Genomic DNA, 24,848 nt, shown 5'->3' with positions numbered 1-24,848 from the left:
TGGGAGGACTGGAAAAGAAGCCCAGGGTCCTGGGGCTGGGCTCCCCTTCTGAAGCTGTGTAACCTTGCCCATGCCAGGGAAGCCTCTCTCAGCAGGCGAGGAGGAACGCAGTAACGTCCTCAGGCAGATGAAGGTGCGGACCACTCTGAAGGGGGACAAGAGCTGGATAACCAAGCAGGATGAATCAGAGGGCCACACTCTGTAAGTCCAGGAGGTCGGGAGGGCCAACAGCAATGGGTGGGTCTGGGGTTGTGATCCACGAGTCTTGTCCTGACCTGGAGATGTTGAGGGGCTTCCCCCATTCAGAGCTCATCCAGGCAATGTGACCATAGGTCAGCTGGGGAGGTTGGAGCAGGGGGAAGCAATGCAGCTGAGGGAAAGACTCAACCAAAGTCACAGGGCAGGAAAACCCTGGGTACTGAGGTGTACATGTGCGAGTGCCTGTGGAATATGGAGGCAAGCTGCGGGAGGAGAAGGTGAAATGGGAATGGTGGGCCAAGTTCCTGGGGTGCATGTACTGCACTTCCCACAGCTGCCTTGGGGCCCAGCAGTCAGTCTTTAGTAGGGAGGCCATAGGGTGGATAACTGTTCAGGGCCTGGGAGCCACTCTTTTGGGAACTCTCTTTCCCCAGAGAGCTGCCCTCTGGTCGGAGTCGTGCCACATCCTTTTCATCACCTGGGGAGGTCCCGAAGGCCAGGTAAGAAGTGGGACCCAGATGGCTGGTGGGTGGGCCCCATGCTGCAGTACTCAGGAGACAGGGATGGAGCCAGAGCTGAGAAGGGACGTTAGGGTCTGCAGCATGACATTTAAAATCCACAAGAAGGATGGGTTTTCCCTGCTGTGCTCTCCCTTGGGAAAGGGAAAGGAGGAGTCAACTTGGTCCAGTTTCCTGGCCTTGCTGTGTGGCCTTTGGGCCAGCTGCCTCCCCTTCTGGGCCTCCATGGTTCCACCTGTCAACTGTAATCAAAACTTTGTCATTAAGAACCCCCTGCTGGGAGTACGACAGTGTCTGTGAGGTGCTTTAAGTCACACATGACCCCCTCTATAGGTAGTCCTGATTGCTGAGTGCACCTGGTAATTGGCACGCCAGGGGAGACTCACACATTTGCAACAACTGTCTCCCACGTTCAGTCTGACACATTTTGACAGTTGTCCAAGGGGAATAATCCCCTCTCTATTTCAAAGACTTTTGCAAAGAGGTGTCCAGGGAGGTTCTGAGGCGTGAGAACATCTGCTCAGATCTACAGGAACTGCTCCTAACAAGTAAGGGGGTGCAGAGCCAAAAATTCAGGCTTGACCCTTGCTCTAAACAGCCGGCAATTGGCAGTGAGTACATTGCCAGGGCCTTTCTCAAGTGGTCGTAGAGGCAGAGGCAGCAGCTGGAAGGAAGGGGTCCAAATTCTCTGCTAGCCCCAGAGGCTGCCTTTGGTAACAGTGGCCTTGCCTGTCATCCCTCAATGACTTAGTGCCCGCTACTCACCAGGTCCTATGCTGAGCACAGAGGAGACAGCCCTCTCCTAAGGGAACTGACATCCTAGCAGGGACCACAGGTACAACTCAAGTAAAGAGATGAACATACAACGGCGAGGTTGGCAAGGGCCTGTGGACAGTTCAAACATAGTCTATTCATTGGTGGAGCTTGTTTACTTTGGGAGTACAGTTCTCAGCAAGCGCTTTAGTTTGGGGGTGCATTTGGAAAGCACGTCCTGGGGTACTGTGACTCAGGGCCCAGAGCAAGGGAGCCCAGAAGTCTACATAAATATGGGCTCTCATTATTTCCCAGAGGGGTCCAGGGCCAGCAAGGGGCCATGGCCTAGCCTCCTCAGCACACAGGTATTTCAGTCATAAATGCTCATTGTGGTTGGAAGGGGTACAAGTGACCGTTCTTTCTCCGGTCCCACCCTAAGTGATCCTGGAACTTGGTCACCTCCAGGAGGTTGTCCTCAGTCAAGTACAGTGTCTGTTGAGATGGAGAACACTTGGGCTTTGTGCTGCCCTGCCTGCCTGCTTGCACAAAGTCCCTTTAGACCCAACCCTGATGCTCAGCCCCAAGCTCCTCTGTTCATGGACAGAGTCCTTATCTCCTGTCCTCACTGTCAGCCTTTGGCTCCCACCTCCAACCCCCTGAGATCTCTGAGTGCCCTCGGCTGCTCCCAATCAGAAAGTGCCCAGCACATGGAGCCTAATGCTTTCCAGCCACTGACTTAGCCTTCACTATGCCCTCAGGTCCCCAAATTCCATAAATATGTGTGTTGTGGGTGTCCCAGGGGCTGGAGGAGGGGAAGCCCCAGAGGAGGGCAAGGGACTGCCAGCTGGCCTTGGCTGACTCATGCCTGGGCTCTGCCCCTTAAGACCTCATGAACTTTCCTAGAAAAGGCAGGGGGGTGGGGGATATGTGGAGTGGGGAATAGGTCAGGAGCCATGGCTTCTGCCTGCCATGTCCTCAGCACCAGCCTCTGGCCATGGAGTGTCCAGACTGAGCTGGGTCAGCTTCAAAAACAGAGGGTGATTGCCCGACCGGCGGGTTGCAGGCTCAATCCCCAGTGTGTGTGGGGGAGAGGGGCGTGCAGGAGGCAGCCAATCAATGATTCTCTCTCATCATTGATGTTTCTATTTCTCTCTCCCTCTCCCTTCCTCTCTGAAATCAATAAAAATATTTTTTAAAAAGAAAGAAAGAAAGAAAACAGAGGGTGGGAGGGCTGTTAGCAATCCCAGAAAAGCTCTCACTCAGGAGAGAGCTAGGATCTGGTAAGCCAGGGAGAAGCCAGAATTTGAAGGGAACACCTCTGCAGCAAATGCCCAGCCAGGGGCACCTTCCTAGGCACTTCCTGTGAGTCAGGACCATGCTGGGCTGGGCTTGGAACAATCAGACACAGGTACTTTTCCTGGAGAGCATGAGAGATACAGACAGAGCAAAGCAGGAACCAGGTTAGGGGTGCATAGTGGCTGGCTTTCTTGGGAAGCTCCTGGCCACTCCTGCTCCTCTTGTTCTGACTGCACTGGGACACCCACCGCCAAGCCAACTTGCTGTCCTTGGGGACAGGAAAAATTAGGGCCCTCCAGCAAAGCATCAATTCACTTCATGCCTTCTTTTTCCTTGGCAGGTCTGCGAGCACAAGGGCTTCCACTGGCTATATCATCCGGTAGGTGATGGCAGGACCCTGCCTGCCTCCCCACACCCACCTGCACTGCCCCCTGGCTTCTCCCTGGATGCTTAATGGGCTGCTTCTTCTGGGCTTTCTTTTAGGGGCGTGTTCACCAAGCCCATCGACAGCTCGTCCCAGCCCCAGCAGCACTTTCCTAAGGCCAACGGAGCTCCAAAAAGGTGTGTCCATGGGGTGTTGGCCAGCCAGCCAGTGGGGAGTTGTGAGGGCCTGGGCCAGGCTTGTGGCAGAGAGAGTACTCTGCCCGTCACTGAGGGGGTGGGAGGTGGCAGCTCTGTCCTTGTGTAGGGTAAGGCCTTGGAGAACAACATGAGTGACCAGAGGAGATAGGTTGGGGGGTGATGCAGTTGCACCTGAAAGACTGGAAGTCCCCAGGGGGACGCATGGCCCATTTGGGCTCTCTGATATCTGGGAATCCATGGGCCACTAATGATGACCTTGACCTTAAGCCAGTCCTGATTTTCAAGGAGCTTTGACCGAAGTGAGCTGCATGTTTTCAGCTACCTTACCAGCAGGCTGAGATGGCACCTTGCTGTCAGGCTGAACTCAGACTCCATCAGAAAGGCAGGGTCAAGGGAACTGGGTTGCTCTTGGCAGGAGGGCTTCCCTGCTCGGGATGTTGCAGAGATTCTAGGTAAATGGCAGGACTGAGAGCACAGAAGAAAGGCCACCAGCATTCTCTCATTAACTTCCCATGTGCCTGCTGGGTTGTGTGGGCAAATCTGAAGGCAAGAGGGGCTTGGGGTAGGTACATGAAAACTCCTTGCTTCTGCAGCATGGCCAGTCTGGTGAGAGCAGCTCCTGCTGGGTCTCTCCGCCCCTCTTCCTCTGGCTACAAGATGACCACTGAGGACTACAAGAAGCTGTGAGTATACAATCGCAGACCCACCTCAGTTCCCTTCTCCAAGGGATAAGCCCAAGGGATGAGCCCAAACACCAGCCCTCTGAGGGCAGTGGGCTGCTTGCCTCTGAGCACAGTCTCAGGGTGCTAGTCCTGCTGGCCTGACATCCCTGCCAGGTGATGCGTGACCTGGAGCCCACCAGAGGGTGACAAGTCCCAGAAAGTTGGATGCCTGTGCACACTGCACTTCTTATTTGAGGCAAAGCAGGATATGTAGGAAGTTTGTAGAAGGGGGTGGTGGGTCTGGGGAAAGGGTAACATGGCCCTAGGACTGCTTCTGGCTGACTTTGTTTCCTGGACATGCCTCTGTACTCTGGGCTGGGCTTTCAGCCTGGGTTGGGCCAGGCAGTGCCAGGCTGGGCTAGGGCCTGATTATCCTAAGCATGCTGCTGGCCATGGCAGTCTATCAGTTATGGGCATTTTGTGCTTATTTCTGAGCTGCTTTTGGATATAAATCTTTGGGGTTCCCTCTATGGTTGCACCTGTGGACTGTACCAAAGGCCCCCTTCCTGTGTGCCCAGGTTTGGGGGCTCTGGACTGAATTGTAGGTTGTGCCCATGGTTCCCAAACCCTCCCCCCCCGCCCCCCAGTCTTTATATTGTTTGTTCATTGTCATCATAGTCCAGTGACATGGAGCAGCTAGGGTATCTTTCTGGAGAAGGGGTGAGACTTGAACTGGGTCTTAGAAGACAGTTAGGGTTGGAACAGGGAGAGAGAGGAGGGCTGGCTCTCAAGGAGGAAGAGTGGCATGAGAGAAAGCCCAGAGGCAATAATGTCAACATGTGTTGGTGTTGTTGGAAGCCAGGAAGCAAAGCTGCTGAGAGTGGCAGCCTATGACAAGGATCAGGGGTGGAGGAAAGATGAGAGGTGCCATAACTTCTAGTATCCTCAACCCGTCCCACTCCCCATCCCTCAGGGCACCCTACAACATCAGGCGCAGCTCAACCTCGGGGGCTGATGAAGAGGAGGATGTGCCCTTCTCTTCTGATGAGCAGAAACGGAGGTAACAGTACCCGCTGGGCATCCCATGGGCAGGGCTGGGCCCAAGTCTGCACAGACTGGTGAAATAGGAATTATGCCAGTTAGGGTGATGAAATGCACAACACTTAGGACACCATTGCTGGCCTGTGGGCTGAAGGAGTGGCTGCTAGCAACAGGTGTCATCCCTTGAGTCCCAGAATCATCCAAGTAGCTGGGCCGGTTCAGGGGAACCTCTTATGAACATTCTATGGGGCAGGACCTAGGTAACAAGTGATGGGGGAAAGCCTCATCTGTGGACAGAGGGTGGAAAGGGATGTGCTTCAGGACTTTATATGGGTTTGTTTAAAAAGGGTTCTGAGCAAATTGGACCAAAGTAGGCAGCAAAGGGGACCTTCAGAAGAACCCTCTATGTGTGTGCTGTGTGTGCAGTCAGGATAGGTCCTGAATGCCTGGGGCACAGGGCCAGGCTCCAGAGGTTCCAATGTCCCTCACCCCAAAGTAAGGCTGGGTGTTTGGGCAGTTGCTAGCACCCAAGGAAATAAAGCTCCCCAGGTTCAGTCTGCCTCCCTCCCAATCCTAATGTGTGCCGGCCCCTCTGTGGCTCAGGAAACAGAGCAAAGCCCCTTCTGAAGGCCTGGCAGCTGGGCAGTTGTAAGGGCAGAGTTCACAGTGGCAGGGGTCCCTGGCCTGGAAGGTACTGGGGAAGAGCCAGGCCACCATGCATTGACTGCCCACTCTGCCATCAGCTAAATGTGTGATCTTGGACAAGCCACTGCAACTACCTATACCTCAGTTTCCTCATCTGTAAATCGTGGGTGATACTAGCACCCACCTTCCTGGTGTGTAAGGAATGATCCAATGTGGATTGGCAGCATTCATTGCTTGATAAACAAGGGCTTCCCTTCCCTTGGTCTCTACTTTCTACTGAATGGTCCTCAGAGCAGGTGGCAAGCTGGCTTTGACCCCTTGCTTTGCTGTGGTGGCCCAAGCCATCCCGAGTACCTATGTACCAGAAGCCCCCTTGCTACTGCAGGTCAGAAGCTGCAAGTAGTGTGGTGAGGAAGACAGCTCCACGGGAGCGCTCCTACGTCCTGTCAGCGGCCAAGAAGAGCACGGGGTGAGTTACACAGCAAGAGACACAGCTCAACCAGCAACCAGCTCCATGCTCTGGAACAGTTTCTGTCCATTCAGGTCTTTGCTATTCCTCTGCCTAGTGAAGGGTGGGATGAGTGGGCCCTCTTAGCTGGACCAGATGTACTTTCTGGAAAACTGAAGGGTCTGGCTGCTGCCATCAGGACAGACAAGGTGCTAGAAATGAGAGAGAAGCCCAGGACACTCTGGGGCAGAGTGGTCATGATGTCACCTATCTACTCCAGGATTCTGCCCAACACATAACCTTTCTATCTCCTTTCCAGAAGCCCTGTTCAAGAGTTGCAGGCCCCATTCATTGCAAAGAGGTAAGTGTCAGCAAGGAAAGCCTTAGAGGTCTGTTTTTGACCATGAAAAAGGCCTCCTTTTGGCAACAGTGTAGTGTGGGCACTGGGGAGAGGGCCATGGGTTACAGTGAGGCTGCTGGCCTTCAGCAGGGGTTGTTGTAACAGGCTGGTTGCTTCTGTCTGGAGGCCAGGAGAGCACCTTTATGGCTGTGGTGGCACATATGGCCCTGGCATCCAGTTCTGTGTGGCTGGACACTCCCATTTTCCAGTAGCTAATAGGGCTGGGCCTCTGACCCATAGTATTTCAAGGGTCTCTGGGGTTTTGAAGCATAAGTAGTTATGGGGGTACATAGGATTTGTTCCCCGGTCCTCCCATCCTATCAGGTATAGGCTGGACAATGCCCACATGGGAGTCATCACAGGGATGGAGTCCAGAGGCTTGTCAATGGGAATCCCTACCTGGTTGGCCAGGCCTTTGGAAGTGACCATGACATTGGAGATAGACCCTAAAGGGTGAAGAAGGTTTAATAAGGAATGATCAGGACATGCCAGCTGAGTAAGGGAGGGGTGTCACCATTAGGTGAAAAGGACATCTTCTGGGAGAGGATAATATTTGGGGAGGCCAAGGAAGAAACTTCTGGAAAGCTGAATTTTAGGAATATTCCACTGAGTAGACACAGAAGACCTTCATAATGAGATGAGGACTAAAAAAACAAGGAGAAGCCAGCACACCAAGTGTCCCAGGTAGAGGCCCAGAGATGGGAACAGTTTGCTGTGTTGGAAGACCAGAAAGGCTGATGGGAATGCAGCCAGCCAAGGGTGGTGTGCTCTTGATGGCTGTATTAGGTTCCTGGGACTGCTGTAACAAAGTACCACAAGCTGTGTGGCATAAACACCAGAAATGTATTATCTCCCAGTTCTGGAGGCTAAAAGCTCAAGATGAAGTTGTTAGCAGGGTTTGTTCCTTCTGGAGGCTCTGAGGGAGAGAAACTGTCCCAGGCCTCTTTGCTTCTGGAGCTATAGACAACCCTTGGTGCATCCTTGGCTTGTGGATGCATCACTCCAGTCTCTGTCTCCAGCTTCACTTGACTTTTGTGTATCTGTATGCAAATTCACCTCTTCTAATAAGGACACCAACCATTGGATTTAGGGACCACTCTACTCCAGCACGACCTAATCTAACCATGATTATATCTGCAAAGACCCTATTTCCAAATGATGTCACATTCACAGATTCCAAGCAGACGAATTTTGGAGGGACACTATTCCACATAGTATGCTGTTCTTATCCCAAGGTGGAGTCACTGAGCCCCCAGCCTGAGCCACCTTATGGCCATTGACTCCACTGAAAGAAAGCATGTCCTTCAGGTGCAGCTGAGCAGGTGGTGCATCTGTTTCTCTTCTTGCCCAAAGGGTGGAGGTGGTGGAGGAGGACGGGCCTTCTGAGAAGAGGCAGGACCCACCTGCTCTGACAAGATCTCCTCCTGGCTCCAGCAGGTAATCAATCAGTCACCCATCTCTGCCTGGGGCTGGTCGCTGCCAGGCCTGCCTGCCACTCAGTCACTGTGGAACCTCTGCCAGGTCACCTCCTTGCAGAGCCTCAGAGTCAGTGTCCCCACGTGCCCAGTGACAGGATAGGGCACGGAAATCAGTGAGGGCCTATCTGGCTGGATATCCTAAGGCTATCCGGCAAAACAGCCTGGCCTCCAGGAAGAGAGCACTGAACTCTTGTCTGTTTAGTAGTTATCTGTGTCACGGGGTTGGAGCGGGTCCGCCACCGGGGCGCCAACCCTGCCATTCTCAGGTTTGTTCACGGCTCTCCTAAAAGTTAGCCAAGTCCAACCTGCCAACCCTGTCCTCCTGCTCCTGCTGGGGAAGGAGGCTCCACAGTCCCCAGCACCGCTCACAGATGCCTTTTTTTGCCAGTGCGGATGGAGGCCGAGCCAAAGTGTCTCGGGCAATTTGGATTGAGCGCATGCCAAGTCTGCCGAGCCCTGCCGGGAGCCTGGAGCCCAGGTGGGTGTTGTGAGCTGGCTCTGGCCTGTAAGCTGGTCAGATGGGAGGATCTGGCAGTGGGGTGACAAGGCAGGAGCAGGCTGAGCATTGGTGATCTCACTCTAGGCAGGGCCCTGATTTGCCCTGATTTCTGAGCCCTGAGTGTCCAAGCAGATAATGGTTCTCTCTTGTCTGCGGACGAAGAACATTCAATACCTCCTTGTACTTTGTGCTAAATCCTGCAAAGTCCTGTCGAGAGCACCCTGTTATTGCTGCTGTTTAAAGCATCTGCCTGGATTGGCAGCTCTGCCCAAATCCAGGTCTTCTAAAAGCTGTGCCTCTGTGGCACCCCTGGAAGACCCTGAGGCCAAAGAGGCAGAGCACCTATCCCTACAGGTCACTTTTGGGGACTCCAGGGACTGTTCCAGCTCTCATAATGCCACTGCAAGCCCCACTCCCATCCCCACCTCAAGCCCCTCAACCATTTGGATGTGTCTACAGTCCTCAGGGTCATCTCCTCAGTGCCAGGAGAAAGACCGATCACCTGCCACAGCACTGGTGGTGGAGAGCAATGCTGCAGACCTTTTCTGCTGGGCTGGGTCTGGGAGGGGAGGGGAGGAGGTGGCAGCAGGGGCCTCTCTGCTAGAAAACCTCTTCTCTTCATTCAGTCCCTCTTTTGATCTTCCCTGTTTGTCTGAACTTTTTGTCCATAAGAACTTTTGAACAAGTGGAAATATTTGAGAATTCTTCAGAAAGTAGCAATCAATAATAGAACTTAGTGACTGATAGGATATGGGAGCTGTCTTAGGTTGCTAGAGCTGCTGTAACCAAGTCCCACAAACTGGGTGAATCAAACAACTATATTGTCTCCCAATTCCGGAGGTGGGGAGTCTGAGATCCAGGTGTTGGCAGGGTTGGCTCCTTCTGAGAGCTTTCTCCTTAGCATTTATTTATTTATTTATTTATATTTTTGTTATTTCTCACCCAAGGATATTTTCCATTGATTTTGAGAGAGAGAGAGAGAGAGAGAGAGAGAGAGAGAGAGAGAGAGAGAATTGTTGACGTGAGAGAAACACATCCATTGGTTGCCTCCCGTATGCACCCTGACCAGGGCCTGGGATCAAGCCTGCAACTGAAGTATGCGCCTTTGACCAGAATTGAACCTGGGACCCTTCAGTCTGTGGACTGGCCGACACTCTATCCACTGAGCCAAACCGGCTAGGGCTGTCCTTGGCTTTTAGATGGCTGTCTTCTCACTGTGTCCTTACATAGTCATCCCTCTGTGCATGTCTGTGTTCTGATCTCCTCTTATTATAAGGACACCAGTCAGGTTGGATTACAGCCCACCTCAATGACCTTATTTTACCTTAATCACCTCTTAAAAAATCCTATCTCCAAATACAGGCACATTCTGAGGTCTTGGGGGTTAGGACTTCAACATACAAATTTAAAAGGGGACACAATTCAGCCCAAAACAGTGCATAGCTCTGATTTTCCTTATTTCTCTCTCTCTCTCTCTCTCTCTCTCTCTCTCTCTCTCTCTCTTTTAAAGCAATGAATGGTTTTATATGCTTTTAAAAACAGAATATAGGAGGAGAATTTGGTTGTACTATATTATACATTTGAAAGATAGTTTGACATTTTCCTTTAGATGTCTAATATCCATTACTTGGTTGTCATAGCAAGGTAGCTGTCTCAGTCTGCTGGGGCTGCCATAACAAAGTACCCCAGCTGGTGGCTCAAACAACAGACGTGTATTGTCTCCCAGTTCTGGAAGTGGGCCATCTCAGATAAAACCTGCCTGTAAAGCCCCAGGAGACAGATTATGGAATGTTCCAGACACCAGAGGTATCTCAAGACAAGTCAGCCTCCTCCTGGAAGGATGGCTGGTCAGGCAGGCGTGATGGTTCTCACGGTGCTACTTTCCTCAGATTCTGCAATCACCAAATATCTAGTCCCCACCAGGCAGGGTCCAGGTGAGCTGCTGGCCAGTCCTGGGCAGCTTTCCTCTCTGACCTGACCCAGTCAGGCCCTGAACTGGCCCAGGCAGCCATCATCAGTCCCCCAAGCCTAGTTCCTATCTGCCTGGCTATTCCCTTCAAGAATCCCAGCCCTGTTTGGCCGGTGTGGCTCAGTGGTTGAGCATCGACCCATGAACCAAGAGGTCACTGATTCAATTCCCAGTCAGGGCTTGTGCCGGGTTGCAGGCTCAGTCCCCAGTAGGGGATGTGCAAAAGGCAGCCAATCAATGATTCTCTCTCATCATTGATCTCTGCCCCTCTCCCTCTCCCTCTCCCTCTCTCTGAAATCAACAAGAAACATTTTAAAAAAGAATTAAAAAGAAAAGAATCCAAGTCCCATGGGAAACAGTGACTCACCATACCCTGGGTCTTGCAGCACCTCAGAAGAAGCTGGTGTATGGCAGAGTGGGACAGAAGAATATCACAGCCTTGTTCCCAGACATGGTCCTATTGAGGCCACACCCTTCACGAGCTTAACCCTGTTCTGTCCCCTTTGGCTCAAGTCTGAAAGTCAGCTCCTCATCTCATGCATCAGGCTAACCAGGAGGAACACCCCTGTCTTAGGTGTCAAACCCTTTACTGACTTCAAGGAAGGCTGAAAGTTTGGGAGGGGAACTGCCATACAAGGATGCCCACAGACTGTGTCCTCAGGGCTCTCTAGCTGTCTCTTTCCTTCCATTGGAATTCCAATCTTGCTCCAGACCCCAAACCTGCCTGGATGTTCCAAAGGCCCCTCAGCTCCAGTGTCCACATCCACCTCCCCAACACACACATTGCTCACACATTGAAGGTGCCCTCCCTCCATGCACCCTGGGCCTACTTTCTTGGGTTAATCTAGTTTTTCTTGCTGAAGGATAATTGCTGCCCACCTTATGAACTGAGCTCATTTGGATACCTTCTCCCAGAGACACTGACTGGCCTGAGGGCTGCCAGGCCTGGCTGCTTCCCTGTCACAGCACACTGTTCAAGCCTCCTTGGCGCTTTGCCTCACCCAACCAGGGCAGGGCCTGCAGTCTGTGCCCCAGCATGCTGCCTGGTAGAGTACCTGGGAAGCAGTGAGTAAGAGCACAGCCTCTAGCACAAGGCACAACCCTGGCATTGCCCCTTACTAGCTGTGTGACCTTGAGGAAGTGACTTTACCTCTCTGTGCCTCAGTTTCTTCATGTGTAAAATAAGGAGCTGTGAAAGCTACCCCCCAAGGTTGTCCCAAATACTAAACAGGATAAAGCTTGTAAAGTCCTTTGTGTAGTGCCTGGGTGCTGGTATTCTCAGATGCTGCCCACTAGAGACTTGCTAATTTGCAAGGCCCTTCTTCAAATAACGAAAGGTGCTAATATCTCCACCTACTGGCTGCTGAGGAAAATGCGCTGTGGGCTCTGGAGAAGGAGGTACAGGTATCCTTGGGGTTTTCCAAAGTTCGCCTTCTTCCACTTTGCCTTGCAAAAGAGCCAAAAGACCTACCTTGGTATCTGTTTTGCTAACCAAAAGAAATATGAAGAGGATTTTGCTTTTAGAGGGAAAAAAGGCAAAAAGCAAAATTAGCATTCAGCTCATTGCCTCTTCTTTTTATACCATTTCGGCTTCTGAAAGGTTTTACAGGAACACTCTACTTTCAGATAGCTGGTGAAACCTGTACTCCCTCCCCTGCCTCTCTCCCTTTTTTAGCTGATGAGTTGCGCACTCTTTGGCACAGGCCACTGTCAGCCTTGTTCCCACGGGCAGCTGGGGCTCTACTGGATAAGTGTTCCTGGCCTTCAGCAGCTCTTAGCCAGACTGAGAACTTCAGCTTGGACTAGAGCCATCTGTGGTTGAGGGTCTGGGGAGGTGGTGGGGCTTGTCTGGGGCTGCAGGCGAGGAGAGGTTGGAAAGTTCTTGTATGAATTTGCTCTGGCTGCCCTGACAAGGTGTTAGAAAGTGAGTGGATTGAACAACAGATGTATCCTCACAGTTCGGGAGACTAGAAATCCTAATACAAGGTGTGGACAGGCCTGTATGCTCCCTCCAGAAGCTCTGGGGGAGATTTGTTCTAGAATATTTTCTTAGGGTGTTGTCAGTAATCCTTGGTGCTTCCTAGCATGCAGGTGCATAACACCAATATCTGCCTCTGCCTTTACATGGCTATCTTTCCTTTGTGTTCCTGTGTCTAAATGTCCCCTTTTTATAAAGACACCAGTCATATTGAGTTAGGACCCACCATAGTGGAGCATCACTTTATCTTAACTACTTACATCTGCAATGACCCATTTCCAAATTGGGTCACAGATACCAAGGGTTAGGACTTCAACGCATCTCTTGGGGGCACACAATGCAACCCATAACAGCCTCTCTAGAAGGGCTCCCATTCGTCCTAGGTCTTTAAGAAGCAATTGCTCAGGGGGATGACGAAGGAGAAAGAAGGTGTTGAGGGAGAGATGCCAGCTTGGGCAGGCTGAGGCAACACTTTCTTCCTATTCTCTCTCTGGCATAACAAGAAACACCAGTGAGAAAATATTTTTGACTTGCCTGTGACATCCCTAAGTGGAGCATGTCCCTGCTCTCTGGTACCACGTGCCTTAGATGGGGCAAAGTAGGGCAGCGGTCAGGGGCTTTATGCTGTCATCATCATTGCCATGGGAGGAGACAGACAGAGATCAGAGCTGTCTTCTCCTGGGCCCCTCCTGGTTTTCATGAGGGTAGAGGCCCTGTCCTTGGTGGCCCTGCCATTTCACTCTGGTTATCTCCATTGTCCCCAGGAAGGACACAGATGAACAACCCACTGACCCTGAGCTGGCCCTCCATGGACTCTCAGTCTAGGTTGGAACCAGATGCCAGGGTCAACACCCAGGGTCACCCACTTCCCTGCCTTCACCTGACTCCTCCGATCCCTCCTCTTCCTGGGGACCCTGGAGTGGCCTTTCTAAAGTGGCAATCTGATCATATCAAGCCCCTCACTCCCCTCATTTCCTTTGTTGCACCATATATGACCTCAGAATTTAAGATATTTGCCAGCTTCCACCTCCCTCTTCCCCATCTCCCTCCTACTGGGCTGGGGGCTTCACCAGGGCAGGCATGAGGCTCACCCCCATCTGTACCCCAGTGCCCAGGGGCAACCTAAGGAAGGAATGGACCTGAACAGGTGTGATTTGGGGTGAAGGGTACCTCACAAATCCAGAGAATTCTAGGTTATCTCCAGCCCTGGCCATCACTATGGTACGAGGCTGCTGGGTGTCAGGCCCCCCCCAAAATACATTGGACTTGAAGTGATGTGTGCCGTCACCTGGGGACCTGGCTGTGAGCACAGAAACCCTCAAGGGGGACCAGTGAGCACTGAAAATGTCTGATCCTCTGCGGATTCACAGGTCTGGTCACTTTCTTTCGTTTCTCAGTCTCCACTATCCCTCTTCCACTAGCTCTCACTTTAAATTTGGTTTGTAGGCTTCCTAGGCATCTTATTAATCTCAGTTCACATTAGCTCATGAACTCAGAATTCCTACTGGCCTCAGAAATAGCCTCTTTGGACACTCTGGTCAGGCCACAGGCAGGGTTCATTGTAGCAGCTACAGATGGGGTGTTGGGGCTGGATGCTTCTATTTCCACCCAAATGGCCCCTCTCTGTGCCTGAAGGGGGCTGAACTTGAAGGTGGAAGACTGGTAAAGGGGTCCTTCACTTCCCTTCCCTCTGGGGCCTGGATATCAGTGGACCAAGCTCAGCTGCAGCACCAAGAAGATTCAAGGCAAAACAGGAACCAGGGGGTGGGGGGAGGCAATGGGTCTAGGTGTCCAACTGCATTAGCCAGGAGGCTGCTGAGGGAGAACGCCCTTGGGTGCCCAGAACAGATGGGTAGACTTTTCTTACCAGAAACTCTATGGCTCTCTCCTTTGGCTACAGTGCAAGAGGTGAGGAAATTGTCCGCCTGCAGATCATGACACCCGGGGCAGGACTCCACCTGGTGGCCCCAGACCTGGAAGGAATGAGGTATGGGGACCCTGCTGTTGTCTGGGCTCCTTCCACACCATTTTAGAGATGGGGCCAGAAGAACCAGCAGGCAAATGATGAGGCCTGGAATCTGGTTGGTGGGAGACATGGTCGACCTGGGTTCTCTGCCCCCATCTCATTCTTTTACTCCACAACTATTGGGGAGCAAGCACTTGGTCTGTGGGAGGCCAGGCTCCACTCTGGGGACCCAGCAGAGTCCCAGAAGACACCCTGGATGAATGTGCTGACTGTTTGCCTGGTGGGGGGAAGCAGATGTAGACATGAACCAGCTGTGGTGTCTCAGCCCTGCTGAGCCCTGAACACCAGACAGGCCAGGTGTGCTTGGTGGGGACACGGAGTCTGCGAAGTGCCATGAGGTCACTGGAGCAGTTGCACTGCCTGTGTGAGGGGAGCCATGGGAATGGGGTGGAGTTCCTGGGTCAGCCTTGACAGCCCATGATGCCACCATGTCCAGTGCTGGGGAGGACGAGGGACAGGGGCCACAACTAGCAGAAAGCACAGTAGGCCCAGCCCCTGCCCCGGGGGAGTGGGCAAATGGAGTTAACAGGCAGGCAGAATTTTGGGGTTTGGGGTCTGGGCAAGAGTAGATCTGATGAGGAAGGGGCCACTTCTCCCTGGAGGGGCAGGCCAAAGGAGAGATGACTCCCTGCCTCTCTGCAACTCACTCTCTCTCTCTCCCTCTCTCTCATTTAGCTATTTACCTCTGGCCCAATGCCAGGGCCTGGGAGGCAGCAGTGATGCATAAGGCAGGGACCCTGCCTTATAAAGCCTGGAGTCTGGGGAGGGAGGCCAGAGTGTTTGCCCAAGATAATCCCTGAAGCACTGGGAACTTTGAGCAGGGGTTTATCACCAGCATGGGTATGGGGGTGGTTAGAGAAGGCTTCCAGGAGGAAGTGACATCAAAGATGAGTCCTCATAAATCTCTAGGCCCCTTTACTCTCCTCCTTAACTCCTCCTCTACAGCTCTGCCCCAGTCAGAAACTGAGTCCTGTCCACTCTATTTTTTAAAAATATGTATTGATTTCAGAGAAGAAGGGTTAGGGAGATAAGGATAAAAACATCACTGATGAGAGAGAGTCATCCATCAGCTGCCTCCTGCATGCCCTGCACCAGGGATCAAGCCCACAACCCAGGCATATACCATGACTAGGAATGAAACCGTGACCTCCTCTTTCATAAGTGGACACTCAACCACTGAGCCATGCCGGCCGAGCCTGTACATTCTATTTTTGAGATATTCCTGTCCTTACTGCCCTCCCCTGGATGCAGGCCTCCACCATCACTCACCCAGCTATCTGCAACTGTCTTTTAGGGCCTTGTCTTCACCCCCTCCTCCACATTTCTAACTGAGCAACATTCCTAAAGGCAGAAATAGTCATGCCAGCCCACTGGAGAAAACCCTACAATGGGGTTCCCCGTTTAGGTTCTGCAGCCTGAATTTGATACCTTGCCTGACCTTCCCTTCACCCTCTTCACAAGCTCCCCTCATAGTCTCCCTCCCTGGGCCATCCACTTCAGTCTCTCAGGCTCTTCCCCTTGTGCCTCCAGCATTATTCCTCTGTGCAGGCTGTAGACTCTGGGATGCCCTTTCTCCTCTGTATTTTTCAGTCCCATCTCAGATGTTCCCCCTCTGGGGCACCTCCCTCCTTGCATTTCATTCTGAGGCAGCATCTGTGAGGGGCTTTCCCCACTGAGCTCTCACAGAGCTGTGTTCATATTTCCACCAGAGAATTTTCCAACAGTTGTCCTCTCATCGATCAGTTTGCCCCAAGAACCCTGAGCACCTGGAGGGCAGAAACTTCATTTTCTTTGGGCTCCAACACAGGGCATGGCCCAGGACAGGAATGCAGACCAGTTTGTTACTGGAATGATGGAGAATCAACCACTGTGACAATGTCTTTAATAAGGCAACTCTGGAAGCTACTTCACTGGTTTTTCGAAGGTGACCAGTCTCTGAGAAACAGGAGCAAAGTGACCCTAGAAATGCAGGAAGTAGCCAGGCTGCCTCCAAAGAATCCATAAGGCCTCTGACACCTGGTCTGGGAGTGGGCAACCTACAACAGCCCATTAAGAGTTCCTGCCCCACTTTGCAGCAGGAGAGTCAAGTTAGAAAAAGGAAAGCTAGAATTCTGCAAGCCCTGCCTTGCCCCTGCCCCAAGTAGGTGCAGTCAGTATGTCCATTTTACAGGTGAGAAAACAGATCCTGAAGGGTCACACAGTGAAGGACAGCCACCCAGGCTACCTGGCTCCCATCCTGCACCTTTTGCTCCACAACTCACTATATTAGTGAGAACCAAGGGAAAGGGTGATATAAATACTTAGTATTTTTTAGTGAGATTATTTGTAGGCATCCAAATGCATATTACTAGGAGGAATTTGAGGGTTTGTTGCTGAGGTTCAGAAGAGAAGTCAGGGCTCAAGATATTTCCATAGTACTCCGTATATGCAGACAGATGAGAGCTGACATAATGGGGCTCAATGTTGATGTCTACATGGGTTACAATATCAAAGGAATCAAGGAGAGAGGGGCTGGTAAGCTGAGCACAGAGCATAGTGTGGAGGAGGTAGCTGGCTGGTCATCCCTCCTGAAGGCAGCTGGGGGACAGTAGTCAGGTCTGGCCAGGTTCAGTGTTAGCTGCCAGAGGTCCAGTGGGGGCATGGGTCAGGAACACAGAGGAGAGGTGGAAACAAGCAAAGGGAGGCAGTTGATGCCATGGGAGCAGAGGAGGTGGCCAAGGTGTCGGAGCATGCCAATGGAGATGAACACTGGGAACACCAATGTTTAAAGGTCCAAAGAAAAAGGCAAAGGAGACTTGGAAGGTGTGGCAAAGGAGGTAGAGTGTCACAGAATCATGATGGATGGACAGGGGAGAGAAAGTGAAAATGTCCCACTGGGTCAGTTGTCCTGAATGACAGTAATAACAGGAGTATCTCTATTGGTTTTGGCACAGTGGAGCTCCCTGATGACTTCAGAGAGAAAAGAATGAGGTTGAATTAGGAGGTTAGGATCAGTCTTACACCACAGATGATTATAGTCTAGGACTCTGAAGTCAGACTGCTTGGGTTCAATTCCTGGCTCTTCCCCTTATTACCTGTGGAACTTAGGATAATTCACTCGGGCTCTCTGTGCCTCGTTCTGCTCATCTGGAAAATGGACATGGATAATAACAGTGCCTCTCTCCTGGGGTCAGTGTGGAGAGTTAATGCATACAGAGTCATGGTCTAGCCCTCAATCAAAAGTAGTTATTAGTAATGAGATTTTGAGAATGGCCAATCCTGCAATATCAGGTTTTAAGCTCCTTGGAGACAGCTGGCATTTGGAGATGAGGTAACTGCCTCCACTTGAGTGTGGGTGGCTTCTGGGTGGTTAATTTATGTTTCTTTCCTCTATAGGTCTTCCCCAGACTCCAAAGACAGGGAAGCCCTCAGCCCCAGAGAGCCCAAGAGAGATTTGGTTGGTGAGGCCTTTAAGGGACCCAATCCAGATTCTGAAAGGTAACTTAGTGGAGGGACATAGAGACCATGTGGCCGCCAGTCCAAGGTCCATGGTTGGAGCTGGGACTAGGACTGTCCTACTCACTGTGTTCACTGTTAATATCTGTGGGAAGAATGAATGAATACATGAGGCTTGGAGAGGGGAAGGCCCATCAGGAAACAAGTTGCACAGGAAGACAAACTTCAGGCCAGGCCACCCCCACTCCACAGTTGGCCCAACCTCACTGTGCTTTTACTCCACTGAAAGCATCCCTGCCAATGGCCAGGACAAGCAAGGCCGCCAGGCTGTCATTCTGGGATATTCAGTGACCTGTGCACAAAGGAGGCAATGATGGGAGGTGGAGGCATGGTGAGGAATGATTAGTCCAGAAGGGATGAGTACAGAAGGGATAGTCCTACTACCATCCCACTGACCAGGGGAAGCCAGTTGTGGTGATCAGTAGCTGAGAGTTGGGCATATACTCAGCAGGTAGCTGGTGGCCAGTAGTGGATAAGAGCCCACCATCTTCTCAGTATGGAGGCCCATACCCTCAGCTGGGACTCAGCCATGGGAATGAGGGAAGGGGACCCAGGATGGGTGAGGGAAATTTGTCTCTGCCTTGGAATCTATGGTTTAATTATAAGTGGCTCCAAATTTCTATGCTTTGTTCTGTTAACCATTGCCCACCCCCTCCCTACATGCATTGTGCCACCCTCCTCCTAAGTTTGGCTCCACTCCTCCTCCCAGCCCAAAAGGTTTGGAAGAAAGGCAGGAATACTTGCTGATATTGATTTGTTTCAAGTTGGAGCTGTGCAGGATGGCAGCCCAGGACCCAAGCTTCTGGTCCTTGAGACCCAGAATATTACTCTCAGGACATCTGAATTAGATTAGATCAAAACCCAATCAGAGTCATCAAATGCTTCTCTTTCCACAACAGGTCAAGTGCACACTCAAGGGATGGCAACGTGGGATCCAGAGCCACAGGCTCCCCACCTGAAGGCTTGGCTGGAGCAGACATCAGCTCTGGGAGAGGAGGGTGAGCTACCCAGGGGAGGCAGGTGGCCCAGAGTTGTTGATTCTCTCATGTCCCTTATGACAGGCCAGGGTCAAGCAGCTAAAACTTCTTGAGCTGCTGGGGGTGGAGCACTGGTCATTTTCCTACTGCGTCTCCTATCTCCAATACTTCAGCCCCCACCACATCCTTTGTCCCTGGGATTTCCACTTCTGGGAATACCTATGCTTGAATATTACTCCTCCTCATCCCCTCTGCCACTGGCTCTCAAGCTCCTCCAAAGCAGGCACAAGGGCCCACTTACAACTGGAGGTCCAGCCATGCCTGGGTGGGCACTGGCTGGGTAGAATGAATGTGAAGAGAATTAGTGAAGGGACAAACTGATGAACGACCAAATGATGGATAAATCGATACCTTCTTGCTTATTGGCTAAGCTCTAAGAACAAACTAGAAGCTGCTTTCTCCCTTCCCTACCAAAAGACCCAAAGCCTCCTTTTCCTGCCCTACTCTCATCCCCTGGCCAGCTCTGCACTGAGCTTCAATGAGAGGAAAAGCAGCTTCCTCAGTGAGACTAGCTAGGAGACAAGCATGTCCAACTGGGCCCTAAGTTGTTGGATCTGGGGAGGGTCAGGGACCACTTTCTCAGGTGATTTGGGGAGTAACAAGGTCCCATCTGTTCCCAGGTAGTTCCAAATCAAGCATAAGTCACCCTAGTTGACAAAGGTTAGCACCAATCGTTTAGCTCCAAGCTGTGCTAGAACCTTTATGGTTCAGGACAGATGGCCAGAGAGGATTGGCAAAGCCAGTATCTACAGAGAGCCTGACTGCATGCTGCTCACCAGCACCCTGCCATAGGGCAGTCAGGCCTTGGAAGGCATCCCAAGGGGGAGCATCTGCCTAATGTTTTCCCCACTTCTTTCTCAGCTGCCCCTGCTTCCCTAAGCCCACTGGGGGCCCCCTGCCTTCACTAACTTGAATAGTTTGCAACTAATGTTTGGACCCAGAGTCCTGGCTTCCAAATCCAGGAGCCCAAGCCAACATGGGGAGGGGACAGCAGCTCCAGCCTCTGACCACTGTGCCTCAGCAGGTACCAGGAAAGACTGCTAGGCTGGGACCTCAGTTCTCTGAGCTACCTCTTGTGGGGACTGTGCAAGAGCCAACACCTGCAGCCTGCATCATTGTGTGCTGGCTAGCAAGTCATTCAGATTGACTCAATTGGCTGGTGGCTATCATGGATGATTTCCAGGCCAGCGTGATTGGGTCTGGTTCTTGGTTGCTTCATTTTTGAATGTTCATCCCTATCATCCTTCTTGTTTCCACACACTCACAAACTCAACATTTTGCTTTCTGCTTTCAGTTTCTTTAAAATGAAGCCAAACCTCAAATTACCTTTCAAAATAAGCTGGAGAATCTTCTAGATTTCTATTATTTTTAACCCAGTCTTTTACATTGTCTTACCTATATTGATTTTTAAGAAACTTACTTTTACTGTCTTTCTAAAGAAAAGATTGTTTCTCATTAGTTTACTTACTAATTTAGTGATTATGGTTGCAAGTACAACTGGCATGAACAGGTTTAGGAACAAATACCAGGAACTCTAAGCAAGTAAGTGTGCTACATAAATGAAGGGTGCAAGATTGTACAGGTGATAAGATGCCCTGTGAGCTGTGACTGCTTGGTGTACCGTGAGAGTCACTTTGCCTGAAAGACAGAGAATGTGACCAACCTGTGGGAAGGCCGGATTAAAGAGCACCCACTCAATCTGTATCAAGTTTATGGATACAGATGGAATATAAATGGCCACAGAGCCCCATATTAATAACAGGATCACTTTAGCACACCCTAGGGCCCAGGCATTATTCTAAGTACCTGGTATCTATTAACTCATTTTCTCTTCTCAGAAAATTTGTGAGGCAGACACAATTATTATCCCCATTTCATTGATGGTAAGACTAAGGCCCAAAGAAGTCAGATGATATATCCAAGGTCATACAGCTGGGAGGTAACAAAGCTGTGATTTGAATTTGGGCAAGATGCCTCCAGGGATACTTAACCATTAGGCTTCACTGTCCTGGTGGCAGGCAGCTGTGAGATATGAGTATTGTTCCCTGAACATCCATTTGAGCAACTGCTCAGTTCTCATCATCTGTCAGGGTCAGAAGCCACCCTCTCAGGAGAGAGTAGACATACAGACACAAAATCTTGAACCCAAACTGAGCTTGACCTCCTTTCACAGGGTATGCTCAGCTGCTGGCTTCATGCCTCTCCTGGATGATGATGATGTGCATGGTGCCAACTCTCATGGTCGCAAACCTGGACTAGTGGTCACCAGGTAAGGGGGGGTGACTATCTGGTGACCATTCCTATTGCCAGACACAGCCTTCAGGGTTCAGCCTCAACTCCAGTGCCCCAGAATACCCTTCACACTTCTTAGCTCCATGCTACCTTCCTATCAGGTGATCACCACAGGAGATGGAAGGTAGGGCGGGTCCCTGACATGCAGCTCAACACAGGCATCAGGGACAGTGGGGGCGGGAGGACAAATGATAAGTCAGGATACCCAAACAGCCCAGCACCTACTCATAAGGACTCAAGGTGAGGTAGCAGAAGGGGTGCATCAGGAGGCGAAACTTGGGAAGAGACCCTGATAGGACGTCTCAGTGAACCTCTCCTGTAGGTACTGCAGCCTGGACCAGCAAGGAGGACCAGAGGGAGGAATCCCAGGGAGCATGTGGAGTGAGGCAGCTGGGGAGGGTGCATAGCCCCAGGGGCATGAAAGTACAATGGGAAGAGGCTGTGTCTTGCCAGGCTGTAGGCTTCTACACTGTTTCATCTACCAATCTTCCTTTTGCTGTGGGTGTGTGGAGCACTTAGGAAGGGACAATCTTTCTGGACTCCCAAGAGGTGTAGGTAAGACAAGGACACGGGAATCCAAAATCAGGAGACTTCCTCAGGGACCCCCACACTGGTCAGGGGTAGTGCTTTGTCTTGAACTCAGGTGCTAAGGCCACACCCAGGGCTCACAGTGGCATCTGTGCCACACTAATGGCAGGACTAAGAGGCCACCCTTGACTGATAAATATAGGCATCACCTTTCCTGTGAGAAGGCAGCTGGGAAGGGAAAGGCCTAAGCCCCCAGTCTCCTTTGGTCTGAGGCCTCAGTGGGCCTGTGTGCTTTCTCCCTCAGCTCCGATGCTACTTTGGCTTCTGCTGTACCAGCTAACAGGAAGAGCGACAGCCCAGCAGACCTGGAGGACATGAAGGCAAAATTTAAGGGGTAAGGCACCAGCCAACAGAGCTGAGCTTTTGTGGTGGAGAAAGATAGCTTAGGTTTGCATTAGCCTTTGGATGGAAAATGAGGCTAGTGAGGTCTATGAGCTGGCCCAAGGCACATAGCAAAGGCTGAAGCCCCAGCTGAAACCCTCTGGCCTCTCCCTCTGGGTCTATGGAGCCTTCTGCTACACTGAGTTGCCTTTAGCCAGGAAGTCCTCCATAATCAGAAAGTCACCCACTCTTTCAGTCAGCAACCACTTGGACAACAACTGCCCTGCGCTGGAGGCTGAAGCACACAGACAAATCAGACATGGCTTATGAAGGGCAAAGCCTAATCCAGACAGGAATATCTCATGCTGGAGCAGGGGAAGGGGAGCAGGCATGGTGGTTTCATGGGGAAAGTGGCCTCTGAGCTGAATCTTGAAAGATGAATAGGAGTCCTCTGAGCCAAGGGAACAGTGTATACAAAGGACTCCAATCAACCTGGTGTTTCCTGGACACTGTTTGTAGCTGAGTGTGACTGGCGCTGAGAGGTCTTGAAGGGGTAATGGTGAAACAGGAGATTTTTTGAGGTAGGCCTGGGATGATTTGCTTTCAACACCAGATATTGTTAAAGATTGCATCAGTTACTTAACTTTTGGGCACCCACTTGGTACACAGCCCACTGCTCACAGTGTCACATACAGCCCTCCCCACAATCCTGTGAGATTTCCCCCTAATTATAATGAAGAACAAAGGCTTAGAACCCAGGTCTCTGTGCCTCCTTGGAAGAACAGTGCTCTCAAAGAATTAGCCAGGGTGCTGAGATAGAGTGATGGCAATGAGGAGGGCTACTGCTTAGATGGGTAGAGAGATGGAGGTAACTCAGGGGAGCTCCTCTCAGGAGGAGAAGGAACTAACTCTAGGAAGAGAAAGGAGAAAAAAGCTGCACATAGAAAACTACAAACCTAAAAACCCTGTAGTGGGAACGTGCTCAGCATGTTCCAAAGCATAGAGTGGCTGGAGCCTGGCCAGTGAGGGGGTCCATAGATGGCGCAGGGCCTTGGTAAGCCATGATAAAGAGGTTGGATCTTATTTCAAGATTAAGCCAAAGAGGAACGTGGTCTAATTTAGGTGTTTAAAAAGGTGGATGCATTTTTTGTACTTTCATGCCACATTGCAGTTACTTCTTTACTTTTGTGACCTCCAGTGAAACTGGGATGCTGGAGGGTGGGGTAGGCAAGGGATCTCTAAGGTATGAGGCCTTACTATGTGACTTTTTCTGTTGCAAATTTCACTGACAATTAATAGGGTGAAAACAATAACTGACACCTATAGTGAATGTGCTTTGTTAGTTGCTTTACAAACCTCCCAGCAACTCTGTGAAATGATAAGATGGGGAAACAGAAGCATAGAAAGGTTGTGATTTGTCCAAGGGCTTGCAAGTGGCAGAGCTGAGTCCCAATGCAAGAGGCTCTAAGAAAATCCTCAGGGGGTGGGGGAAACTTTAAAAATCTAGTTTTTAAAATATTTCCTTTGGAGTCTATTCTCAAGACCAAGAACCAGTAACTCTTAGCTGGTTAACGTGTAAACCATTCTGCATACATGATCTCACCTACTATTTCCAAAACATGGGTAAGAATCTGGCTTTTGATGTAGTTTAACAGTGGAAGAAACAGAGAACTCCTGTGAGGAGCATAGCTAGGAACAGAGCTCAGATATGACTAACTCTAAAGACCAGTCTGAGAAGTACTTTCTTCTGATGTGTAAAATTTTGCAAAATCAATACAAACTTTCTTGAATACAGTGTTTCACAATTCTGACTGCACTTGAAAATCACTCAGGCAGTGTTTTATATTTATTTATCCTCACCTGAGGATATTTTTCCATTGATTTTTAGAGAGAGAGGAAGAGAAAGAGAAAGATAGAGAGAAATATCAATGTGAGACAAACACATGGATTGGTTGCCTCCTGCATGAGCCCTGACCAGGGCCCAGGCCGGGAAGGAGCCTGCAACTGAGGTACATGCCCTTGACCAGAATCAAACCCGGAACCCTTAAGTCTGCAGGCTGACACTCTATCCACTAGGGCTCGCTCAGGAAGTGTTTTTAAAAATAAAAAAATAAAGCTTCCTGAGCTCTACACAGAGATTAGATTTTAATTGTTCTGGGGTGGGACTCCATCATCAATCTTTTTTAAAGCTTCCAGTTTTTTCTCATGTCCAGTCTAGGTGAGAACCATTGTTGTAGGGCAATGGTTGTGAACCAGGGGCATCTCCCCATACCTCCCTACCCCCTAGGAGTCGCTTGGCAGTGTCTGCAGATTCTGTCGATTCTCACAGCTGGCAAGAGGGTGATACTGGCAAATAGTGGGTGGAGACCAGGGATGCTGTCCAAAGTCCTACAATGCACAGGGCAGCCCACACACAGTTATCCAATACAAAAAGTCAATAGTGGTGAAGCTGACAACGGTTTTAGAGTTTTCACGATCTCTATGTGGTGCCAGGAGATTCTGTATTGGGAAGAAAAAAGGGTGGACACAGAGAGAAGCTAATAGTCTTCCAAGGGTCTAAGCAGGGAGTGCAGAAGATGTGAGTATGGGTATGCTTTTGCAGTTTGCATGAGGCATGCATGA

The 24,848-nt window shown here is 50.9% G+C and overlaps 1 protein-coding gene across 1 annotated transcript in view; it reads left to right on the top strand.

Annotated features, from left to right (window-relative positions):
* ZNF185 (zinc finger protein 185 (LIM domain)) overlaps window positions 1–24,848 on the top strand; it is a 49,571-nt gene that overhangs the window by 204 nt on the left and 24,519 nt on the right. The window contains exons 2-15 of the mRNA XM_006769698.2: window positions 78–201; window positions 633–698; window positions 3,106–3,144; window positions 3,249–3,326; window positions 3,941–4,030; window positions 4,983–5,069; window positions 6,081–6,164; window positions 6,463–6,504; window positions 7,897–7,980; window positions 8,410–8,499; window positions 14,368–14,454; window positions 17,869–17,970; window positions 18,888–18,986; window positions 22,150–22,239. Coding sequence (XP_006769761.1) covers window positions 78–201; window positions 633–698; window positions 3,106–3,144; window positions 3,249–3,326; window positions 3,941–4,030; window positions 4,983–5,069; window positions 6,081–6,164; window positions 6,463–6,504; window positions 7,897–7,980; window positions 8,410–8,499; window positions 14,368–14,454; window positions 17,869–17,970; window positions 18,888–18,986; window positions 22,150–22,239 — 1,162 coding nt within the window. The remainder of the gene's footprint in view (window positions 1–77; window positions 202–632; window positions 699–3,105; window positions 3,145–3,248; window positions 3,327–3,940; window positions 4,031–4,982; window positions 5,070–6,080; window positions 6,165–6,462; window positions 6,505–7,896; window positions 7,981–8,409; window positions 8,500–14,367; window positions 14,455–17,868; window positions 17,971–18,887; window positions 18,987–22,149; window positions 22,240–24,848) is intronic.

This window comes from Myotis davidii, unplaced genomic scaffold, assembly GCF_000327345.1.
Source record: "Myotis davidii unplaced genomic scaffold, ASM32734v1 scaffold4584, whole genome shotgun sequence".
NCBI lineage: Eukaryota > Metazoa > Chordata > Mammalia > Chiroptera > Vespertilionidae > Myotis > Myotis davidii.
Note: the sequence above shows the minus strand (reverse complement) of the source record. Positions and strands in the feature narration are given on the sequence as shown.